At 41.0% G+C, this 24,800-nt stretch overlaps 1 protein-coding gene across 1 annotated transcript in view; it reads right to left on the bottom strand.

Annotated features, from left to right (window-relative positions):
• Nucleotides 1-24,800, bottom strand: part of myripb (myosin VIIA and Rab interacting protein b) — a 137,561-nt gene that overhangs the window by 15,825 nt on the left and 96,936 nt on the right. Inside the window, exons 4-12 of the mRNA XM_059326786.1 lie at nt 14,170-14,250; nt 11,349-11,446; nt 11,000-11,080; nt 10,085-10,246; nt 5,152-5,320; nt 3,746-4,272; nt 2,997-3,146; nt 2,127-2,882; nt 1,730-1,792 (exon numbers count right to left, since the gene is read on the bottom strand). Of these exons, the coding sequence (XP_059182769.1) occupies nt 1,730-1,792; nt 2,127-2,882; nt 2,997-3,146; nt 3,746-4,272; nt 5,152-5,320; nt 10,085-10,246; nt 11,000-11,080; nt 11,349-11,446; nt 14,170-14,250 (2,087 nt within the window). The remainder of the gene's footprint in view (nt 1-1,729; nt 1,793-2,126; nt 2,883-2,996; nt 3,147-3,745; nt 4,273-5,151; nt 5,321-10,084; nt 10,247-10,999; nt 11,081-11,348; nt 11,447-14,169; nt 14,251-24,800) is intronic.

Below are 24,800 nucleotides of genomic sequence, written 5' to 3'. Positions count from 1 at the left end.
CTCATCTCACAAACTGTCTGCGGCCCTTGGACCCAAAAAGAACAATTTTACTCTCATCAGTCCACAAAATGTTCCTCCGTTTCTCTTTAGGCCAGTTGATGTGTTCATTGGCAAATTGTAACCTCTTCTGCACATGCCTTTATTTAAACAGAGGGACTTTGGAGGGGATTCTTATAAATAGATTAGCTTCACACAGACGTCTTCTAACTGTCACAGCACTTACAGGTAACTCCAGACTGTCTTTGATCATCCTGGAGATGATCATTGGTTGAGCCTTTGCCATTCTGCTTATTCTTCCATCTGTTTTGATGGTTGTCTTCCGTTTTCTGCCACGTGTCTCTGGTTTTGCTCTCCATTTTTAAAGAATTGGAGATCATTTTAGCTGAACAGCCTATAATTGTTTGCACCTCTTTATAAGTTTCCCCCTCTCCAATCAACTTTTTAATCAAAGTACGCTGTTCTTCTGAACGATGTCTTGAACGACCCATTTTCCTCAGGCTTTCAAAGAGAAATGCATGTTCAACAAGTGTTGGCTTCTTCCTTAAATAGAGGCCACCTGATTCACACCTGTTTTTTCACAAAATTGATGATCTCACTGATTAAATGCCACACTGCTATTTTTTTGAACACACCCCTTTCAACTAATTGCCCAATTGCACAGCCTTAAGAGCGTGCATATCATGAATGCTGGGTCTTGTTGGTTTTCTGAGAATCTACTGCATCTACTGCTACCTTGTTTGCCATGTAGCAATAAAAAATATACTAAAAACCTGGTTTAATCTGGTTAGTCACATTGGACTGCTATTATATTGAACACTACTGTACATACAGATAGAGCTTCATTCATCTTACTTCAGGTAACACAGAATTGTGAAATAGAAATGTCAATAACTCTGTTGTGTCAAATTGGATCAATCCTTAAATCAAAACTTCATTTTACATTGTTTTATGTGTTCCTGCATAGATTTTTTTTATTGTTTTCCCACTTGAATGAAAGCAAACAATGAGGTACAAGACACATGCATTTTATTACTTATTGCACATGAGTAGCTTAAGATGAAGCTAAACATTTTTTTAACCTTTTTTTTATATATTTAAAAGGATGTAATTTCCAATTTTTGGTTATATGAATGCTTCTTTTCACTGTGTACTACACATTTTTTTTTGTTTTTGGCGCTTAATCTAGTATGCTACTGCGTGATGCATTTCAGGAGATATTTGTGTTTGTAATTTACAATTCCCCCACTTTACCTCAACCTGCCTGTGTCTGATTAATCTATGGTTAAACCTGCAGATAAGAAGTGAACAGTGATTGTTTTTCCAGTGAAAATAATGAATAAATAAAATAAAAATTGTCTTACGCAAACAAGACTGGGCCTGTGGGCGGCCGTGTTGCATTCTGACCTTTAGAGGCTGTTATTAATGAAAAAATCACATGTGTAGCTCTACTGTGACGGATGTCTCCTATCATGATTCTTGAAAAACAACTGCAATTAACCAGATGGTTTATTTTGAGGGCCCACTTTATATTTAGAAAGCTGCAACACTTTCTGCTACACTGCAAAGGGCTGAGGCTTCATTATTTGCAGAAATAAGGAAAAATACACAACCGGCAAGAGTGACATTCAATCTAATCACCATTTCATGTGTGTGTGTGTGTGTGCTGTATGTAGGCATGGCGATTTCATTAGAGCTTCATAACAGAAACCTTTTGCTTTTGATGTCTCACCTGCTGTAAAAGAGAGGAGAGCAACTGAAGCCTCTTCTGTTGCTCCAAATCATTCTGGCCCTCCTGACACACACACACACACACACACACACACACACACACACACACACACACACAGACACAGACACAGACACAGACACACACACAGAAACACACAGACCCGCCAAAAACCCCCAAAGGAAGCACAGAGAAAGAGGGAAAACACATGATGAGGGACAAAGAAGGACAGCAGTGATTGTCACATAATAAAGGGATAAGAGAGGAACGGTAGGTGGATGACAAGTTAACGAGGGTAATGTGAGAAATAAGAAAAAATAAATTAAAATGCAGACAGACAAATAGACAGCAGCAAAATCAGAAGATGAGTGCTGGATAATACTTTCTCCAATGAGCCTACCTGGTTGTCTGGCAGCACCCCCTCCTGGGAAGAAGGTGTAATAGCAGGTGAACTTGCACTGGATCCACTCCTCCTCATTCCTTTATGTCCTGCTTCTTTCTCCACATCTCTTTTATGTTGTCTCTTACTTTGTCTGTTGGGCTCTCTCATTTCTCCTCTCTTCTGCTCCTGCTCGTCCACCTCCAAACATTCCACTCCCATCTCTACCCTCCTGTCCTTAACTCTCCCCTCCTCTCTCACTGAAGAACTCTTTTTTAGTCTCTCACTTCTTTTCACCTCTTGTCCATTCACTTGTTCCACTGTTTCACTTGCTTTCTCTCTTTCCTTGCTGCTGGTCCTTTCTCTTAATCTGTCACTTCCCCTCGGCCTCGTCTTCTCCCTCTGTCTGTCACTTTCTTTATCCGTCTGTTTATCCGCGGGCCGCTTTGCGCTCTCCTCCTCAGACGAGCTGCTGTCTTTGCTGTTGGCGCGGCTGACCAGCTGGCTGAGTCGGGAGCGCAGCTCCTCTTCCAGAGGGTCTCCGGGCCCTGAGCTGCTGGGCGAGTGCTGGGACCCTGGAGCCAGAGAGTGGGCCGGCGGGGGGCTGGGGGCTGCTGAATTCGGGGCCACTGTGTCCAAGTCTTCTGGCTCGGGTGTCATGGCATCTAATCTGAAGGCGTCTGGTGCAGCTGTGGCCATTGGCATAGTGTCAGGGAGTGACTGCTCCTCACTTAAACCCCTCTTCAGGAGGGCGTTGAGCAGAAAACCACTGTTCTCCTTCAGAGGGGAGACAAAGGGACAGAAATACATACTCAGACGTATAAAGATGCATACTATAACTACTGACACAGTAGCTACTAGAGCAGTTTACCTGCAGGTGAGATATCTTACCTGTACTAAAGGGTAGATGGACTGTGTGTGGCTCTGGCCTGCAGGTTTGCTCTGCTCTGTCGACGACTCTCTCTTACTTTTTCTGCGTCGCCGTGATCTTCTGACTGGGTCGATCTGCCGATCCTCAGCCTCGCTGCTGTCTCCCATCACCTGGGAACAGACACATTTAATTTTAAATTCACAGTTAATTTGACTTGAAACACATTTATCTGGCAACTTCACTTACTAAAACCCAGAATTATTGTATACATTTACAAAAACAAAAGTTATAGTTAGTCATTAAGTGTCTTATCTTTGAACTGTATTCAATTGAATGTAGGTTGATTTCCAAATCTGTTTTCTTACGTTTTTCACAGCATTCCTACCTTTCAGAATAAGGTTTTATGTTTTTTAAAAAAGCATACAAAAAATATTACATTTTTGGCTGTGTATTATTAAAATTATATCAATACATTTCTTTTGTTTTTTAATATCACAGTTATCTTCAATATCCGTTACATCGCAAAACCCCTAGTTAACAGTTCCACAAAACCTCTCAGATGATTGAAATAACTGTTCAAGACACAAAAGGCTGAGGAATAAATACATATATTGATTTATTTGATAGTGAAAATATTTACTTTACATGCTTTTTAAATGTTTTTGTATTTGCAGTGTAAATGTATACCATCTAATAATATAAAATACGATCTTTAAATCAAAAATTTGGATGATTCTGTTCACCAAAGTCTTCTGTAAAGGCTAATGACCTTGGGGTTGAAGTTGACATCCAGTGCCTCTGAGTGGAGCGGATATGGAGAGAAGTTCTGGTGAAGGTGTTGGTGGTAGAGCGGCTGGTGATGAGGGTGCAGGTGTGTGTCTGGAGGTCCTTTCTTCCTCAGCAGGTTGTGAGGCGGTTTGCGGGGACATGCGGACAGCACTGATGAGGCCTCTGAGTCTGAGTTGAGAGTCTCTGTGTTGGTGTACTGGCCAGAGGAGGGTGAAGTGATGGGAAGGTGCTGGGTGTATGTCCACTCAGGGTCGTGCTGCGAGTCCGTGTAGTAAGTCTCATCGGACAGTTTGCGCCGGAACTGTCGCAGCGCTGCTCCCCAGCCACCCTCATCGTTCTCCTCGGAGTCGGATCCCATCTCGTCGTAAGCCGACACAACGCCGGACTCCTTCTCCAGCGCGCTGAACACCAGGCTCTTCCTCTTGGTTAGCAGGCTGGGCCGGGACAGCTGGGAGCTGTGCAGGGCGATCCAGTTACCGTCTGGGCTCTGGAGCACTGACGATGCACCTGCAAGAATATGAACAGACAGCAGGAAGTTTAGAATAATAAACTCCTTTTTCCACCTGGACCTGTTGGATAGGCTGAGTGACCCCAATTTTGTTTAAGCGTCAGTGAGTACAGTAGGAACAACAGAAGCAAGTGGGTCACCACTGTTATGCAGCAACATTTGCATCTCATAACTTTTGAAAAAAAGATTGATTACAGTGTGTAAGAATAGTGACATGTTCAACTGTTAGAAAAACACATTGGCCAGTCTCAGGCACATTAATAATCTTTATGGGTGGACTTGTTTATACTGGTCTACAGGTTGAACAAGGCTAGCAAACCTTCAACACAAAAACAGAACTTTTACGACTAAAGTATGATGTCCCTACTAATTATAGGGACATAGACACGTCCCACGATATCTTCCTAATATAGAAATATAGGCTAATTTAAGCCATTTGTTGTCATTATTTCACACATTTAAAAAAAAAAAAGCTGAGGAAGTAATTAATGGGAACAGAAATATTACATCAAAAGGATGAAAAGAGAATTGATTCAAGTTTTGACAAAACATGTTCTTTACTTTTATTTTCACCTTTTAAGCCATCAGCATTGAGTGTTTCAGGGAAGCATTTATTTAAAGTAAAACTTAATAAGGCTAGTTTACATTCCTAGTGAGCATGTTGCATGAATTTTAAAAGGACATGGCGGTGCTGTCTTCTAGGATTTTACCCTATTAAGAACTACATCATTAACATATTGGCAGGAAAAGGTTTAATTGATGCAACTGTGTATCCTATAACAAACAGGATACACATTGTATCTGCACGTGGGACCAGAAGGATCTCTTAAAACTGCTTAGCAAACTGACATCAAACAGTCTGTAAGTGTTATATTTACTGGAGTTGTCCAGGCGGTCCACACTCTTCCAGCTGGGTAGAGACGTGGCCTTGCCCTCCCTCTTCAGAGAAGCGTAGTCCTGCAAGCCTCCTCCGGCCCCGGCACCCTCCTCCTCTGGAGCCTTGTCTGGGGAGTCGTCACTGGTGAGGGAGAACGCTGACCGTGATCGCTGCAAGCACACATTGAAACACATGCCCATACACACAAATGTGATTTTTGGAGCAACAAATGGCTGTCATGAATATACAAAATACCTTTGCTGACATAGCTTCCACCACAGTAAAAGTCAGAGGTCAAGCATCATTATCTTTCTCAAAGAAACTTCAGTTTTGTTTGACAGCTTTGGAAATTCAAAGTGGAACACCAGCTTCTTGTTAATTTTGGGCCATTGTTCACTTCAGTCTGAGCAGAAGCTTCAGACCGACTTTTAGACAAAGCAGCTCCAGACAGGTTATTACTGCAGGGACAAAGGCAGCAGCCCTGGAACAGTCTCATAAAATATCCATATAGTAATTACATCATTTAAAGGAGAGCACTGGGTCCAGCTGGCTACTCTGCTTCCTGTTTGTGCAGAAATCTGTCCAACAGTGGCTGTGAGTCAACTCTCTCATCAGCAGGTGGAGCTAGAAAACAACTAAATAACAAGGCAGACAGCACAGGCTGTACAAGTCTTGAGCTCTTGTGCAACTACCTTTAGACATGATCATAAAATGTCTTTTCTAATGAAAGAATATTTCTCAAAATCTTGTCAAAATGGCATATCGTCTGTCCTCTCAATGACACAGGACTAATTAAGGCTTAGTATGAAGTTTTCCATTTAAATTAGGGTTGGATTAAACACCAAAGTTTCATCCTGTTTGTGGATATGCACTTGAACTTTCTATGTCACTGGCATGGATTTACAAGCTGCTCCACTGAGAATGATTGGGGCAATAAGGAGGAGATTTAACCCACATTTAGGTGCACAAGCTCACTCTCAAGTCTCATCGGTGAGAATTCAAATTTTGTTTCACATCCTAGTAAAGGCACTGAAGTAGGAACATGTTCAGTGTGTTACAGTATAGATTGAGCTGTCTAGTAGGGCACAGAAGAATAAGAGAAAAATATAAGTTCTTATAATGGGTGGGATGCACCATTAACCTTCCTGTCGTGTTCGGGTCAAATCTGACCGATTTCCATTTCGATCAATCATAAATATTGAGTTTTACATTTTATTGTCTCAAGGGCTTATGATATCCTCCACACTAGGCATTTGAACATATACAATTGATGATCACTACTTTCATTGAATTTTGAGTTGTTTAGTCAACTTTGTAACACCTGTGGTGTTCCCGGTCAAAAATGACCGCCATAGGAAATGAATGGGTGACCCTAGATTGTGTTCATTCATCAGATAGTACACAACCACAAATCCACCACCACCACCACACGCACACACAAACACACCTACACGCACACACACACACACACACACCTACACGCACACACACACACACACACACACACACACACACACAAACACACCTACACGCACACACACACACCTACACGCACACACACACACACACGCACGCACGCACATACACGCACGCACGCACACACTCCACCCCACGTGAACCCCTTTCAGACTGACCATGTGTCCTCTCTTTCCCGTGCTTATGTGCCTGTCCCCCTACATGAACCACACCTTCCAGACTAAACGTGTAACACTTCAAAGTTACCAATTAGGTGTTTGTTATGGGAACCTGGCTCTTTCCCGGGCTAATGTGTCCATCCCCCCACGTGAACCACACTTTCGATACAAAACGTATGATATCTTCTCACAGATCCCCTATATATAGCTTGCTTGTGCATTGCTCTTATTTTACTCTGAACACAATGAGTCGGCGCCCGATCAGACATTTTTCTGTCAGAGAGGCTGTTGACCTTTTTTTTCAAACTGATGAAGACGGGATTGGAGTTGAACCAGAAATAGAGGAGGATGTTTCAGAAATAGAAGACAACGATTCTGATTTTGATCCAGACCATCATGAGACCGAACAGTCAACAGATGGCGAGGAAGAGGCCCCTGAGGAAGAGGCACCTGTGGAAGACACACCTGAGGTGACATTCCAGTCCAAGGATGGCAACTTGCTCTGGTATTCATCCCCCCAGGACAGAGGAGGCAGAGCAAGAGGGGAAAATATCATTAGGATGTCACCAGGGCCAACATGGTATGCAACATCTCGTGTGGATGACATCAAGTCCAGCTTCCAACTCTTTTTACCAGAGTCCATTGTGGAAATTATACTGGCGATGACAAACCTGGAAGGGGGGCGTGTGTTTGCGGACACATGGAAGGCCTTGGACCAGGTAGACCTCCAAGCCTACATGGGTCTGTTGATTCTAGCAGGAGTACATCGGTCCAACAATGAGGCTACAAAAAGTCTGTGGGATGCAGAGTCAGGGAGGCCTATATTCCGGTCAACTTTGTCCTAATTTAAAAAAAATTTTTTAAACTAAATTTCTGTGTCTATTCACTGCAGTTATTCATGTAACCAGTAGTCTGAGACATTGTTTACAGGTTAAAAGGGAGTTAAATACAATTTGGTGACGATCAATGGTTTTTGTGTTAATGTAAGGGCAGTTAAAACAGGCCGGTCAAATTTGACCGGGAGCACCAAAGTAAGGGGGGAGAAACGAACACGACACAAAGGTTAAGATTACCCTGAGGATCAGTGTTAAGGCAGTGCAGCTTTTAGTGAGCATTTGCGTGCCTAGTGTCTTAGTGAATGTGTTTGCAGAGAGCTGATAAACAGAGCCCGTCCCATGGTGGGACGAGCAGTTGAGGAGGATCCCTTCGTATTTCACAGGACTTTGATCTTCGCTGAGTGAAACAGCGGGAAACAGAACGGCGAGGCCAGGGGAGCGCCGCTTTGATGCTTCGCTCACACACGGGACGATGACAAATCTCTCGGAGTCCCTGCTGACTAGCAGCAGCAACCACTGCCAGGTGTGTGTGCGTTGCCGATTTGAGTGTTTGTGCTCCTGTGTGTACTCTATATATCTGTATGAGTGTGTGTTACCATATTGTGTATACGTTTCTCAAACCTGGAACATTTATGGGGTGGCTGTGGCTTAGTTGGTAGTGTGGTCACACACTGACTGGAAGGTCGGTGGTTCGATCACTGACCATGGCAACCTACATGTCAAAGTATCCGTGAGCAAGATACTGAACTCCAAATGGCTCACCCATGCTGCGTTCATCGGTGTGTGAATGAACTCCCAATGGTGGCAGGTGGTACCAGTGTGCCCTGGTAGCCTCTGCCACCAGTATGAATGTGTGTGTGAACGGGTGAATGAGCGCAGTCTGTAGTGTAAAGTGCTTTGGATAAAGGCGCTATATAAGTGTAGTCCATTTACCATTTAGTGAAACTGGTAAACTGTTCAGATCACATATACAAAATTTATTTTGCTTTGTTTTTGCCTAGTGCGAGAACCCACTGTAAAACAGTTAAAAATAGCTATTAGCCAAGCATCTAGAGATACATTTGTAACTAATTGTAGTTATTAGTTGTAACTTGGATCTGCCATTGGCGGCTTTATAACGTTAGCGCAAGTAAATTGTAAAGTCATTTGCAAAAGGCAAGCTAGATCATATGACAGAGCCAACTGTCCAAATAAAATATAGGAACATTAGGGATAGTTATGTGATTATAAATATGATTGTACTTTCCCCCCAGCTGTCATAATACGTCACCTCAAGAGGATGCTGACAACAGCCACCGATGTCATTATATAACAAGGACATTAAAATTCCACATAGAATCTTTAGTATCTGTCCTCCATGGTAATTAAGTGAACCCACAGGAGGGGGGAAGGGGGCCCACCAGGTCCACATTCACATGGTCAAAACGCCTCTCTGGCACTTAAAAGGGTTTTTTTTTATAGCATGTATGTTGGAACAGTAGCACACCAGCCCAGGTCTTGACGTCCTTCCTGAGGCCGGCCAGACAAAATTGGGGTCCACCAGCTTAGTGGATGCTTTCACACCAGGATGGTAAAGTCCATGGATGGTGTCAAAAACACGGAGCCGCCTGGTCCGCCACACGCGTTGACCCGTTCGTGTTGGGCTGTTTTCCTGCTTTACACTTTTTGCTATGCTGAATTGTGGGGGAGGCTGGGGCTCCTTTAAGAAGGGACACAGGAATGAGGAGCTGGGTATTCTGGGTTGCTGCTTGGTCGGCTAGATATCTGTGATGTATGTTGTGAACTGTGATCAGTGAGATTCCTGAACTGTAACATTGCTATTGTTCTAAGTGAGAATAAGCAGATTTGACTCAACTCCCTCCGTCTCATCTGTTTCATGCTCCCACAATATGCTTTTAGTTTGCACATGGATCCAGAACAGCATCAAAATACACCTCATGGCGAGTATAAATTAATCAGATGAATATTATGACTTGATATCAGGTTTAAACATGCAAATTTTGACAGAAATCAGAGCCCCTCACTCCTGGCTTTCATTACAATAGAGAAACAGACCACAGAGGTCATCGGCAAAGAAAGAGAGCAATATATAATCCTTAATGAGACCACATCTTTGCCAAAAATGTACCCAGTGCTACCGAAAAGTTGCAGTGATTTTCTGCCAAACACAACATTCCTGTGTTTTTTTAAACCTGGCAAGCACTCAGAGACAGCGGCTGGTCCACCCAGGGAAGCACATTCCAAAACACAGACAGAGGAACATTATACTGTATGTGCTGTGAAATGAAGTGAGAAAACCAAACCACCCTTCTTCTTTAAACACACAGTCCTTAAACACATAGGAGAGCAAATGCTCCCGGCAAAGACTCAGCAATTTAAACCCGCCGACAGGGCAGTTTTGTTTTGTTTTGACTTTATGGTTGGCAATTGCTTTTTTTGTGTGTGAGTGGTGGCAGAGACTGACCCAGAGAGAGTAGGAGGTCTTGTGGGGGTCCTGTGGTCCTTGTGAGGAAGCTTGAGGCTGAGATGGAGAGGGCAGTTCACTGGGCTGGATCAGGGACTGAGGCTGAGGCCAGACAAAGTCATACTCTGTCTGCATCTCTGAACGCTTCCTCCTCTGAATGATCTGAGAAGGAAAGAGAGGAGGGAGGAGAAGAAAGTGGGAGAAGACGAAGTGAGAGAGCTGCGAGGTATGCAAGCACATTGCAGCCTTTATTTAAATAATAAGTAACAGTAATAATAATTGCAAATCAGAAAAATTAAAATGCAATCCCATAACAGCATTTTGCACTTAGGCATGAATAATTTGCTATAATGAAACTTTTAAAGCAATAATCCAGGTTCTCTTTGAATTTTCATGTAATAATATGCGCTGCTATCCTCATTTTTTCCTTTTTTTTATGTGTATAAATTGCACCTTCAAAGATTTGATGGCCAACACATGTTAATTAAAACACGAAAGCAATCAAACAACTGCAAACTTTGTCTCCACTCGCTTTGTGTATTCACATTAAAGGACACTGAAAATGAAAGCGGCTGGCGTTTGAATCTTAATTCAAACTAACACATCATATTCAAAGGCTCTCTGTCCTTCTCTCAAATGGTTCTGTGATCCCAATTTCAGAGAAGAAAAGAAGTTTAATTTTCTGTGTTCCCGTGCCAACTCTCTACCAAACTGTAATATCAATGCTTTTATTTAACATTATAATGGTCGACTGATCTGTCAGTCAAACTGTCAGAGTGAAGACAGCGGTGGGACCACGCTTGATGTGTTTTTTTTCCTTTTCTCTAGTGAGAATTTACATTTGAATAAGGTTAACGACACTTTCACGCACAAGGAGAAAACAAACACGCTGAAAGAAAATCTTACTCAACCTACTTTTTGTACAATTGTTGTTGCAAGTTCCTCTATGAGCTCCTCTTTGTGGTCCTGCAGATACCGAGCCTCATTCTGCTTCTCCTGCACACACACACACACACACACACACACACACACACACACACACACACACACACACACACACATATACATTATATTCTGTTCAAAGTGACTGTGTATTGCCAGGAGAGGATCTGTGCAGGCGTCTTAGCCAAAAACCATGACTGCATCCTTCTGATACTGGCATGACAGAGAAAATGGGGATAGAAAAGAGGAGCAAATGGAATATAGAGGACAGAGGGGACAGAGAGAGGATGAAATGTAGGAGAGGAACAGATGAATGTCTCACCAAGCTGTCGCTGAACTCCTCTGCCTTCGCGATGGCCTCCTCTATAGCCTCCTCAGCAACACGCAGGGCGACTGTGAGCGTCTCTGCCATACTGTGTCCTAATAACACAAACCACATGTTAGAGCCACATATAAACAGTTCTGATATATTACACATTCTGAGATATGTGACAACCTTCCTTCCCCTGATACACGTTCCTACCGCTCCCTCTGATCCAAAGGTTCCTAACCTGTGGCTCACAACCCCTCTGATGCAGTGGCGGTTCTACACAGGGGCCTCCAGGGGCCACTGCCCCTGTGGCCCCTGTGTCAAATTAAAAATAAAATGATCAATTTATAACGATGAACGACGGAACAATTTTTACCTATTTTTTGTTCAAACAATATCTCATTGTACACAAAAGGAACCCATAATGTGTATATTGTATAATAGTTTAATTGTGCCATAAAAGCTAAAAATAAAGATCATTCTCACTGTACTGCACTTTCAAAATAAAATAAAAAAGTAATTGTGCACAAAAATGAGAAATGTCGTTATCGTACAAAAATAACTGTTAATGTTGGTAAGTCTCATTGCTTCAATCAATGAAGTTCTTCCAAATATGAGACTTTTAGCTAAAATAAAGGTTTCGAATGCTTAAATATAATTTTTGACGAACACTGGCCCCTCATTGGCCCCCACAGTAAAATTGGTCTAGAACCGCCACTGCTCCGATGGGCCATGAGATAAATGTAAAGGGTCACAAGATGATTCATTGGTTATTAAAGAAGAAAAAAATAGACTGGTTTCCTCTAAAAAACATCAATATACATGCATTTTCATTTAAGATTAAGATTATTTACTGTTTAAACTGTATTATTTTAAGGCCTTACCAGGTAGGTTTTTTTTGCGCTAAACCCAGGTCAGGTTTTTTAGCCAATTTAATTCAATTTCAACAAACTGCAGCCTATTTTTACAACTGTGAACCATATGTATTTGCTATTTTTTTGAACGATACGCAATATTTTTGACAAACACTCAAATATGTCGTTATGGGTGGTATTGACAAATGGTCTATTCTGTTGTTTGGATTGGAGATCTTGTTGGAAAAAAGACATTGTTCTACATTACATATTTGAATTTATGCTTTTGGACGTTTGGGATTTTGACAGTTTTAGCTCTTCTGGGTCAAATGCAACACAGAAACTGCTTATGGGATTATCCTGAGGTACAAAAGTTCTAGATTGAAATCACAAAATGTATTTCTGAAATTACTTTAAATCCCCAATTGACTGAATCTTTGTATCCTCAAGTTCTATCCATATTGTTGTATGCTAAAAAGAAGAAAATGACTGATTTATGTCTAAAACACGAAAGACAAGATGTAAGAAAAGATGTAAAAAGCCTTCTGTTGGTTTGTGGCTGAAAGAGTCGTCTGCGTGCCTCGTCCTTGAAAAATGAACATACACACTGAGAAGAAATCAGCCAAGTTTCAGGGGGTTTGGAGTCTTTCTTTCCTACTTTCTTGTAAAACTGTGAACTTGAGGAAGCTTTTGGAACTTGAAGGTGACATTTGTCAATATAACTTTTACAGCAATCCTGCTATTATGTCTACAATTGTTATAACCCTGATAAGTGTTAGTTTCCCCCCCGTTTTTTTCCTTTTTTGTAAAAAGTTTTACTGTACTTTTCCTTGTGGGGGTATATCAGTTTAACTAATATATGTCCTATGACAATGTAACTTTGTAAATTGTCACATTTAACTACTTGAAAAAGTTGCAACACATATTAATTATTAACATACTGACATATTCATAATGTGTAATTAATTGGTTTCAATCTGAAACTTCACCACAAGATTCCACTAAATCCTACATACTGGACCTTTAAGGGGTCAAACGTGGAAATGTTCAGGCAAAGTTAGAATTGTTATTTATTCTAGTCTGTGAATTATTACACACACAATGCAACATAAATTGTCCATTTGAACACCACAGTTTAATTGAAAACACACACACACAGACAGACACACACACAGACACACATACACACATACACACACACACACACACAGACACACACAGACACACACAGACACACACACACACACACACACACACACACACACACACACACACACACACACACACACACACACACACACACACACACACACACACAGTGTTTGTTTGTGGGCTTGTCAAGTGCTGCCATTATCTAAATGGCAGATCTTTTTCGTTGCATAAACAACTCATAATTACTGGCAAACAAATTAAATTAGCTTTATCATTACATTGGAGCTATCTGGCTGTTTGCATATTTATTTGTGTATGAAAGTGTGTGTGTAAATGGCACAAGCATGTGTGTCTAAATGTCCTCCTGTGCGTGTAGGAGGCTATAATTTTATGTGTGCGTGTGTGTGCATTTGTTGGAGACAGCACGCCAGTGGTTTTATGTGCATCCTGTGGATTTATGTGTGTGCATGCATGTGAATTTTTATGTGTTTGCAGGTTTAATGATCAAAAGAAAACCATCCCGTGTTTCAATTCACTTTAGTGTTGTGCAGCACTGATGCGACCCTCCTCCTCCCCCCTCCTACACACATGCCCTTTGCGGAATGGCCTTTTTATATTAAGGCAACAATTAATGAGCAATAAACATAAAAGCTCAACCTTTTAAGAAAATGGAAAAAGGAAAAAATGGTGGAAAAAAATCAATATGGCTACCACAGCAGGCGAGAAGTGTCTGTAAAGTGGAAAAGATAATGTCGATTATAATTGTGGCTGAAATTACCCATCTGCACCGCCACTAAAGGATGCCCGTTCATCACGGTGTCGCTCACCTTCACTCTGTTTGTAGAAGGCGGAGTCGCTGCCACAGATGCTGCCATCATTGTCGTTGCTTCCCTCGTGAACGCTGCTTTCTAAACAAGAGAGAACGACAAATCTTCAGATAAAAGCCTTCAAACTGACGCCTGTCACAGAAATGCAAATATTTGACTCATATCATACCATATAATAACGTAACTGCATATTATTGTTGCCACATTTAAAGTAGGTTACACTGCTTATAATGCCACTAAACCCCTTTTTGTACTCCTGTCAACTGTATTCCCAACTCCAGTTGTTTCTTCTACTTGGTGCCTTTGTGCATAAAAAAAACACACAAAAAGAAACAAACTGACAGTTGAAAAAAAATTATCATTCCCAAACCAATCACACGCAGACACTTATCACAGGCATATTCTCAGTGCACATGAGCATCACTATGTTTTCTTTATTGCTCATTCAGGCCAAGTCGCTTGTGAGTTAGTGTTATATTTGTGTTTCTTTTTCAAATTAAATAAGGGAAATAAGAGACGCCCCAATAAGGAAAACGTGATTATAATTCTCAGACAGTCTAAGAGCAGTGAAAGCCTGTGAAAGAGAAGGTGTCGTGGTTACAACATCCCCGCCTTCTAAACCACATATTCCCTCAGTGGCCCATTAGCTGATGTTAGACAACTCTCCTGTGGTTTGCATTTACTGCGTACCTTCTCATCAGTCCAGCTGTAAAAATGAAGAGCGTACAAATGGACATGGAGCTTATTAAGAAGACAAACTGTCAGGGAGTGCGAGCAGGAGAGGGATTTGTTGGACCACCAATGGAGAATATAATATTACTGGGATGAGGGAAGCAAACCCTTTAAGTGACCACACTTCAAGTTAGGGATGAGCAATGGGCTGAACAATAACATAACAGGCGCAAGAACATTATCCAAGTCGAGCAATATTTATTCAAAGCAAAATATGTGTCAAAATACCACTGAATAAGTATTGTGGTGTTGCACGATGTCCCCGGCTACAAATCATATTCTATAGAGGTAAAAAATAAAGAAATATTTGGTCCTTGCAAAAAAAATACTATTTTTTTAAGACGGATACAGAAACCAATATTTAATTTAATGATATGGCACTGATATAGTGAATTTCTGAGCTGGGATAAAAATAGAGCTTTTCTCTGTGGATTGTGCAAATATGACTCTGCAAATGTACTCATAAAGGCTGCTTCCTTTAACGAATGACTTCTTTTTTTCATTACTATACAATGGAATACATTTCTAGAATTTAAATTTGGGATAAGGACAAAAAAAATTAATAAAAATAAATAGCTAAATAAACATCAGTACTGTACATTCATTATCATCAATTGCTGACAATTTAAATATATAAATAATAAATAAATAGGTAACCCCATTTCTAAATCACTCCAAGCTCTTTTCTGCATTTTTTGTTCTTTAAAAAAAAGTTTAATAATATCTTATTTGATATATACTAAATATTCAAATATACATTAAAATGATTAGAGATATCATTTTAATTAAAACAAAATAATGATGCAAAAATTATCCAATATTGTGAACCATATGGCATTGCAATATCGGTCAATATAATGGCAAACATATATTTTCATAAACCCTGCAGCCCTACACCCAACTTGTTCTCCAACATAAATGACAGAAGAGGCTGTGCTTCAGTACCACAGATCACAACATGTATGTACATATATCGCGGCTCGCGGTACACGGCTCGCAGTACAGCAGAGAAAAGGCTGCAGTTTCTGTGGATTTATGTTACAAAACCACTAACCTAGGTTTAGGGCAAAAAACTTCCTGATAAGGCGTTATAAAAGACAGTTTAAACAGTAAATAAATGTAAGTAAAGTAAGTAAAGTACTTAAACTAAGTAAAGTTAATGCCGGAAATGAAGTAGTTACAAGGGTCGTGTGACAACCGCAAGTTACGTAAAAAACGTAACATAAGTAACAACGTAACTTTTGTTAAAAATAATTTACTTTTATTTTCACACGGGACGTGAACCCCACTCACCTGGGTAAAAGTCCGCCGTTTGTTCAAACCATTCACCAACCCAGCCTCCAACTGAAGGTGGGAATCCGCCCTTAAACTTAAAACTTTTAAATGCTTGGCTGTCAATAACTACTACGTCAGCAGGACGACTGCGGACGCTTTACAGCGGATGGTAAAATATGGAGACATCGTTCATTTTTCGCTGCCTGTGCACACGAACTATACTGACGCTTTTGAGGGGAGAGCAGGCTGCTACACCAGGTACATTTCCATTTCATCACATGAACACAGCCCATACCCACTCTCAAACACGCTCCAGACAAAACACAAGAGCACCCTGGCGCCGGTTCCACCTCTGGCCCTCACTTTAGCTCATTTCCATCCACTAACCAGAGCCAAAACCAAACCAAACCAAACCTTTCCCAAACCGAAGCCTTGTTCCAAAGCTTCAGCTCCAGCTGCTGACAAAACACAAGCACAACCAAACTCCATGACTCCTTCTCCTCCAACATTAATCTAGTCAACACCGTCCTGTTGCTGCTTCCCGTTGGACAGGCTGCACCTTCTGGCTGAATGCACAGAGACAGTCGAATGCTCGCAGTGGTTTGGTGCGCCTTCAAGGAGCCGGAGCCAGTCACCAATCTCTGCCACAGATGATTACAACAGCACCAGGAACACAGCCGAATACACTGCAATCACTCTTCAACACCAGTGTTGCCATTCGATGCATTCTTGGTTTCCCCACAAGTCTTTCTAAAATACATATTGTGCATAAAATAGCGAAAACTTTTAAATAATTATTCCTGAAGGGGTTCAATGAGTCCAACACATGTGAGGCTGGAAAACAAATACATCAAAATCAAAAAAGCTGGCATTTTCTTTTTCTTTTTTCTCCCCTTGACAGCAGCAGTAACACAGCCAGCTGTCAGATATGTTATACTATTTCAGCTTTACTGCAAAATGAACTGCTGTTTGTCAAAGCTCTGCGACATTTTAGTGACGAGCCTGTGAGCCAGCAATCACAAACTCTTACATTACTTCACAGTGACATGCTGTTACTCAAGCAGAAGAGACATTTTGTTTATATTCTTCTGCACATCTAACTACAGGCAACATCTGCCTCAACTGTAGCCTCGCTCGATGCATGTGTGGCTCCACTTTAAGGAGTATATTTGATTTTCATGCTGCCCTGTGTATCTCCATTCACAGGCCCAGTCCTCCCAGTCGGAGCATGGTGTAACAAGTCCCCAAACCATTACACGCTCCACCCGTCCTGCTCTCCCCGAGTTGTGTCACTCCGGCGTTCAACAGAGCTGTACTGTTCTCGCTTGGTTAGAGCTGAATTATAGTTTCTGGGAGTGTGGATGGGGACAAAAGGTGGGGAAATTACCTGCAGCAGCTCAGGACAATGTAGACACAAAAGGACTGCTGTCAGAGAAAGTGAGCCGCCTCACTGGAATCACACACAGACAGGTGGGCGGCACACACAGGGAAGCTGATACACAATCATACAAGCTGAGAAAGCTCCTGAGGACTGGGTATCATGATAATACATCCCACACCAACACCAGCTCACTGTTTACATACCCACGTCAACCTCTGTCACAACAGCCTACCAGACTGGCCATCTGTGGAATATACAAAAGGTGTTGCTGTCACCTGTCAGTCACATGAATGCAGCCGTCCTGTAAGCAGCATACGTTTAAAGGGGAAATGCTCATTTTTGGGTTTCTACTAGAATATGAATTCACCCTAGTGTCTTTAAGTCTCCCAAAAAGCCCGAGAGCTCTGATTGGTCAGTGTTGCGGGATTTCCGCATCTGCACCATCATTGCAGCTGAGGAATGACAGGAACAGCACTTTCTACCAATGAATAGTATACTTGTGACATCAAAACCCTACAGCTGTCCTGAGGGCTCATTTAAATGCAGTTTCTGAATACTGGCTGTATGCATTTCTCCATGGATTGAGCGTTCTGATACTTTCCCATATTTCACATAAATATTTCCCATATTTAGGTTTTAGACTGTCCTCCACGGCCCTCTAGACGCAATTATGAATGACGGCAATTCGGAGTATATATAACGGAAGTCGCACTCGGTGGATGGGTAAAAAAAAACGGACTTTCACCAAGGAGAAACGGGGGTCATGTCCCATGTGAAAGCAAAAGTAAACCATGTGATTTAAACATCACTGTGCTTCACCTTTTGTGCATCACATTTTATGTAACTACTTCACTTCCAGCAATTACGTTAATTGATTTACTGTATAAACTGTCTATTCTAATGCCTTACCAGGATGTTTTTTGCCACAAACCTAGATCAGTAGTTTTGTAGACTCAATTTAACGAAACTGTAGCCTTTTGTTTTTTGTTTTTTTAAAGCCAAACCATACATGTATGTATAATGACGTGCGCTATTTTAAGTACGATCCGCTACGCTCTGTACCACGAAACGCTCATATAGGTAATTATGGGTGGTATTGATAAATGATGTATTCTGTTGTTTAGGTTAGAGATCTTGTTGGATGTATCCACAACATTATTCTATTGTAAGATGTCAAATGATCATATTGAATCATAACCCAGCCTTAGTCATACTGTTGAACAGATTTAATTATAAAAAGTCATTTAAAAAAAATTTCGGAAGGCGCAGACAAATCGTCATCCTTCTAGAACCAAAAGCTGCTATAATCAGTATTTTTTATATGAATGGAAATAATAAAGGATCAAATCAAAATGTGTAATTTAAAGGTAGCTAGAGGCAGAATTTCAGACACCACTCCTGATTTAACATCTTCACTGCAGCTTTAAGGTGACAGTGATCACTAAGGGGGGGGGCACCACATCATTGTTGTGTTTGTCATTGTTTCCATTCACACCTGCTGTTCATCCATGAGTCATATATGACAGGACAGCAGTGATACAATGACTAGACTGACACGCCACAGTGATGCCTGTGTCGTTAATTGGCCCTGAATGGCACTGCTGCCTTGTTATTACAGAGGTGATGGAAGGTCACTGTGTGTGTGTGTGTGTCCAGTACATTCCTCCTCACGTCGAACTTCTGTATTTTCCCTCCATGACCATCTTCTCACCTTTGTCCCTCACCGCTTGCCATTCCGCCACTCAAGGGAATGGAGGAGGAAATCGCTCGATATTGCCATGGTAACCACATAGACGACAGCAGTGGCCTGTATCTGCAGGAGTCTGAGTGAGTGTGCATATGTGTGTTGCATGTGAGTGTGTGTGCGAGAGACCAGGAGACTAAATAACCTTTGTGTTGGAAAAATGGAAAATGGAAAAGATACAACAACGGCACAGGGGATTTATTCTCTTTGTTATTATCACAACTAAAACATGTCAAACCAAGTAAAGACCAAATAAAACTTGTTTTGTCTCCTTTCTCTCTGGAACTCAGAGGTGAGACTCTCTACTTTTTCGCTTCTCCTGGCAGGAACTATGCTGCTCTGCAGCCTTCAACACCCCCACCTGGGTGTTTTCTGTCTCCTAGACCTCCAGCTGCTTGGCCCACTTGTCTGAGCCTCAGACTGACAGATTCAGATTGAAGGTCACAGTTTAGTTGGTCTCTGATCTACTTTTGTTGTTGCTGTTCTGACTTTTGTCTCTCTTCCAAGTTTTCTCTCTCTCAGTGATGTGTCACCTATTGCAGTGTCTGAAATGATATTTTGTTCTGCCTGAACAATTGCTTCAGCACATAAAGGCCTGCTGATGTCACAACAGAATCACTTCCTTTAATAATAATAACGAACTTTATTTATCATTTTTCATACCATAGCATGATAAGAATTCTGATTTCTCCAAAGTGGAGCTTTAGATGGAACATATTTTCAATTTCACGAATCACTTTGAGCCCCCAAAATATTAATGACTTGATCAGTGATATAAACTTAAAAACAATCACAAACCATCAACAGTAAGAAGACATTTAAGTATGTTATAATTTCAGGATGACTAACAGGTCAAACACAATGTCATTGTCACATGAAATGTAGGTTTTGATGTTTAAATTCAACTCTCCAGTTATATTTATTGAAATATGGCTGTTTTGCTCTTTAAAAATGTCTTTGTGGCCATTTTTTGCATCTCTGCATCATTTTTTATTGATATTTTAGAGCTCTTCAGTTAGAATATAATATTGCATTAGAGATGAAAAATGGCAAAATACAATTCAGTGATGAATCAGTGTCAGAGGTGTTGTCATGCTTTGTTATGTGTGAAACTGTCCTCACCACCAAATCAGCAGGGTCGGTTGTTTGTTTAAACACTTTGTGTATTTCTGACAGCTGACATCTTGCAGTCATGCAAATAATGAATTTACATTACATTACATTACATGTCATTTAGCAGACGCTTTTGTCCAAAGCGACTTACAATAAGTGCATTCAACCTGAAGGTACTAGACATAGACCACAGGAACCAAGTAAGTACATAACTTTAAGAGCTAACTGTCATCGCTACAGGAGTGCTATATGTTAAAGAAGAAAAGAATAGAAAAGAAGAAGAAGAAGAGCAATTTTTTTTTTTTTTTTAAATATATATATGTGTTAGGTGACCATGGCTTAACCGAGGTATTGTTGGAAGAGATAGGTCTTCAGCCTGCGGCGGAAGATGTACAGGCTGTCTGAGGTCCTGATGTCTGTAGGGAGCTCGTTCCACCATTTTCTCTTTTAAAAGCAAAGGGGGAAGTGCATGGGGAAGTGTGACAGTTTAAAAAAGTGTAGGTAGGAGATTGGAGATGTTATTTGATGATATTTGGATATTTGGATAACATTGTGAAACTACTTGGTTATGACTTCACCACAACCACAGAAAAAAAACTGTTTCAATAACAGAAAATAACTGTTGCCTACCACAGTGGCAGGCAGAGAAAACATGTTAATTTCAGACCTGGTTGTGATAACAAATGACTTAAGAAGTTAGCGTGTTATTCATATTTGCTGATACCAGGCTGTGCTGTTCTCTCAAAACTCCAACTTATCCCACCACTCATAAGCTCCACTCATCAGTTGTGGTGTAACATAAGACAGATGAACTCAAGAATTAGAATGAAATGGCTCGATGAGACCCAAAATACACAAAAGAATACAGAAAAATCTGCTGTCGTTTTGGCCCAAAAATGTTTTAAATTATGCAAATTGCACATATAAAGTAAGGATTAAGCCGAGTGAAATAGGGTGTCATAAAAAGAAAATATGTGGAGAGACAGAGGGAACTAACAAAAGACTGTATAAATAAATGAGCCAGTAAAGTTCCACTTAGAGCTAACGTTCCTGAAGTGCCAGCAGCAGCAGCAGGAGGAGGAAGGAGAGTCCAGACGGTTTCCTTTCAATTACAATGCAGCATCTGGCAGCACACACAGTCTCATAAACAACGTGCTCAGAACAACGGCTGAACCGACAGGATGTCTGTTTACATCACGACAGGCTGGGAGGTAGTGGAAAGTAAACAAACACTTCATTCGACTCTTTTATTTGGTAGATAAGAGTTTTATTCACCTTTTGCTGAGTTGATGCCAAATTCATTTAAATCTGCCATAAAAGAAAACTGCACTCCTTTGAAAGTATGAATATATTTCTTCATCCGTAATATGTACCGGCTGATTCTTGCAGCAGGTGTGTGTGTGTGTGTGTGTGTGTGTGGCCTTTAAAGTTCAAACAATAGAAGCAGAATGCAAAATTAAGGAACAAAATGTCTCCAGTAATTAACGAAAGCTTTTACTATTCAATTTTTTTAAATTTCATAAAGCAAACCGTGTCACCTGCGGGCCACTGCGTCTGACTTAAAAGAAGTCTGGTTGAACTAATCATCCTAGTGCACGAACCTGAGCATGAACAATGCTGCAGAAAACCACCCAGAACGCAGCCTGGAGCCATGAAAAAAGTTCTGTTGGCTGCTTCTACTGCAGCCCAGAGGAAGAAAATGTCAACCTCACATAAACCACTGCATGTAACAAAAACATAAAACAGGTTTGTTAAAAGCTCAATAGTGGAAAGATCAATGTCGGACAATGACACCATTGTCTTGTTTCCAGCAGATACAGAGAAGCATGGGATGTAAGATATACTAGGATTAAAAAAGGCATAAATGTTAGTATAAACATGAATAACTTATGCAGATGCATTCTGTATGTAGGACCTCACATACATCCCAAATGCCCAAAAAACAGACAAAGTCCAGCTGCTAAACAATCAGAATGCCACAGTGAGGATATTTTCCCACAGCTTAATAAACTCATGATAACACAAGTGTTACTGATTACATCAGACTATTTAAGAAAATAAGTAGATTGATTTAAATTCAATCTATGGTTTTTGCTTGCTTGATTTTTGCTTTGACAGTGAATCCCTCTTGATCAAGTGCATCTTGATATCACTTCGACTGGTATCCCAGCATGCTATATACAGAGAATTTGTCGCTTCCAATACACAATGAATGGGAGTGAATCTTTTTGTCAGTTTGATCGCATGCTGTGGGGACGCAACATTCAGAGGCCATAATCAGCTCCAGCAGACAGACAACTTCTGAAATGCTCCTGGTGTGGTATGAAACCATGCAGAGGATGAAACAAACCCCAGCTGGAACGTGGCACGGCTGCACTAGGTGTTGATACCTATGGTTATGCTTATACACTCACTGGCCACTTTATTAGCAAGAATATCTAATAAAGTGGTGGTGTGGTCTTTTGCTGCTTTAGCCCATCTGCTTTAGATGTGTTGTGCGTTCAGAGATGGTTCTAACAACTGGTTATTTGAGTTTCTGTTGCCTTTTATCTCCAACCAGTCTGACCTTTCTCCTCTGATCTGCAGATCACTGGATATTTTCTATTTTTGGACCATTCTCTGTAAACCCTAGAGATAGTTGTGAGTGAAATCCTAGTAGATCATCAGTTTCTGAAATACTCAGAGCAGTCCGTCTGGCCCCAACAACTAAGTCACTTAAATAAACTTTCTTCCTCATTCTGATGCTCGGTTTGAACTTCAGCAGCCCGTCTCCACCATGTCTACATGTCTAAATGCAATGAGTTGCTACCATGTAATTGGCTGATTAGATATTTGCGTTAACAAGGACTGGTGGCTGGTGAGTGCATTTATAAATTATAATTGTTGTTTTTGTATGAACAAGGGCACTGATAAACGAAAATAAACCAAATTTGGGGTTTTCTCTATCAAAAAAAGCAAAACAATGCTGGAGTCAGTTGCCACTTTAACACTGACTACTGCGGCAAACCTTCTAAAGATCAGAGTTTCAGTGCATCCTCTTCATTCGACACACATTTGTCCACAGATGCAGACGAGCTGACATGTGTACATGGGCGTAAGTAGCACACAAATAGAGTTGCAGCTGCATTCTTGACACCAATGTGGTCCAAGCCCTGTAGTTGTTTGCTTTTCCACAGCAGTGGCTTTGGGCTCCTGTTTAACATTCTGCCCTCCAATGCCTACAGACAGAGCACTGTACTCTGAGTCACCAAGCTTTCAGCTCAAACAGCACAAGGCAATAGAAATGCTCCGAAAAATGACAATATGCCTGTGAGTATCTGAAGTACTCGTGCCACATTACAGGAGGATCATTTGTTAAGGCACTGAATAAGTACAAGTCTATTTATTGAAAGAGGTCAATCAGGAGGTTGCTGTGTTTTGTTACATTCTACTTCACTCTTCACATTGTCCTGGCTCCGACTTGTTAGATTAGCCACATCTAACCTGCTGTGATGTTGTACAGTGTTGAAGGTTCAGACAGTTTTTTGGCTCAGTTAGTCATTGGGCAGAAAGGGTCCGCAGCATGGCACACAACGCTCACTCTGCTTAACAAGTGGAATTCTTATGCACAATCCTCACTTCCTATTCTACTTACTTGATATAACCACAGTTATGAAAAATACTAGTTTTCATAAATGCATTAGTTTTCATTAAACTGAGCTGTATCTGCACAGCAGAATCCTCCCAGCTAGAAAAATGTAAATTAATTTGAGATTTATTATTTGACCTTGGTCAGCCCAAACAAAAAGATAGCGTTAGCGACTTGTTGTTCAGCATGACTGCAGGATTTCAGAAACACATCTAGAGATTTGAAGGAATCTGTGGAGGGTAAACATTAATTAAAACTGAACAGCAATCCTTCTTGCAAGGCTGCAGCTTCTGTTAGCAGTTTATATTGTTTATTCTGTATCTTTTCCACCAAACCAACCTGCGAATGGAAAGCCATTCAGCAGCTCGAATGGAAGCCCAAATGTCAGACTTTGACTCTAGCTCTTAAACGCAACAGAATAGTGGCAGTCAGTAAAACTGAACGATGGAGAAAATCTCTTCCAAAATACAATAAATGGATTCATAAGGCAATGATTTGACCACTTATTTTTCGGCACACATAAACAGATGGCATCCTTGTGTTATCTCTATTAAATCTTCATCTACTGACAAATTGTCTACATGTCGAAATGCATTTAAGAAAAGGGAAACTGAAAAAGGCCATAAAAAGTTGTCTTTTAGAAGCGTGTTTTGCGAGGTCATAAAGTACATCACTGTATTCTCTGATGCTATCAGGTGGGGTTGAGTCTGAGTCCCTTATATATACTGGGGCATCATCTCTTCCTTTGTTATCGTACT

This window comes from Centropristis striata, chromosome 23 (assembly GCF_030273125.1).
Source record: "Centropristis striata isolate RG_2023a ecotype Rhode Island chromosome 23, C.striata_1.0, whole genome shotgun sequence".
In the NCBI taxonomy this organism is placed as follows: domain Eukaryota; kingdom Metazoa; phylum Chordata; class Actinopteri; order Perciformes; family Serranidae; genus Centropristis; species Centropristis striata.
This window is presented reverse-complemented; position numbering and strand designations above follow the sequence as displayed.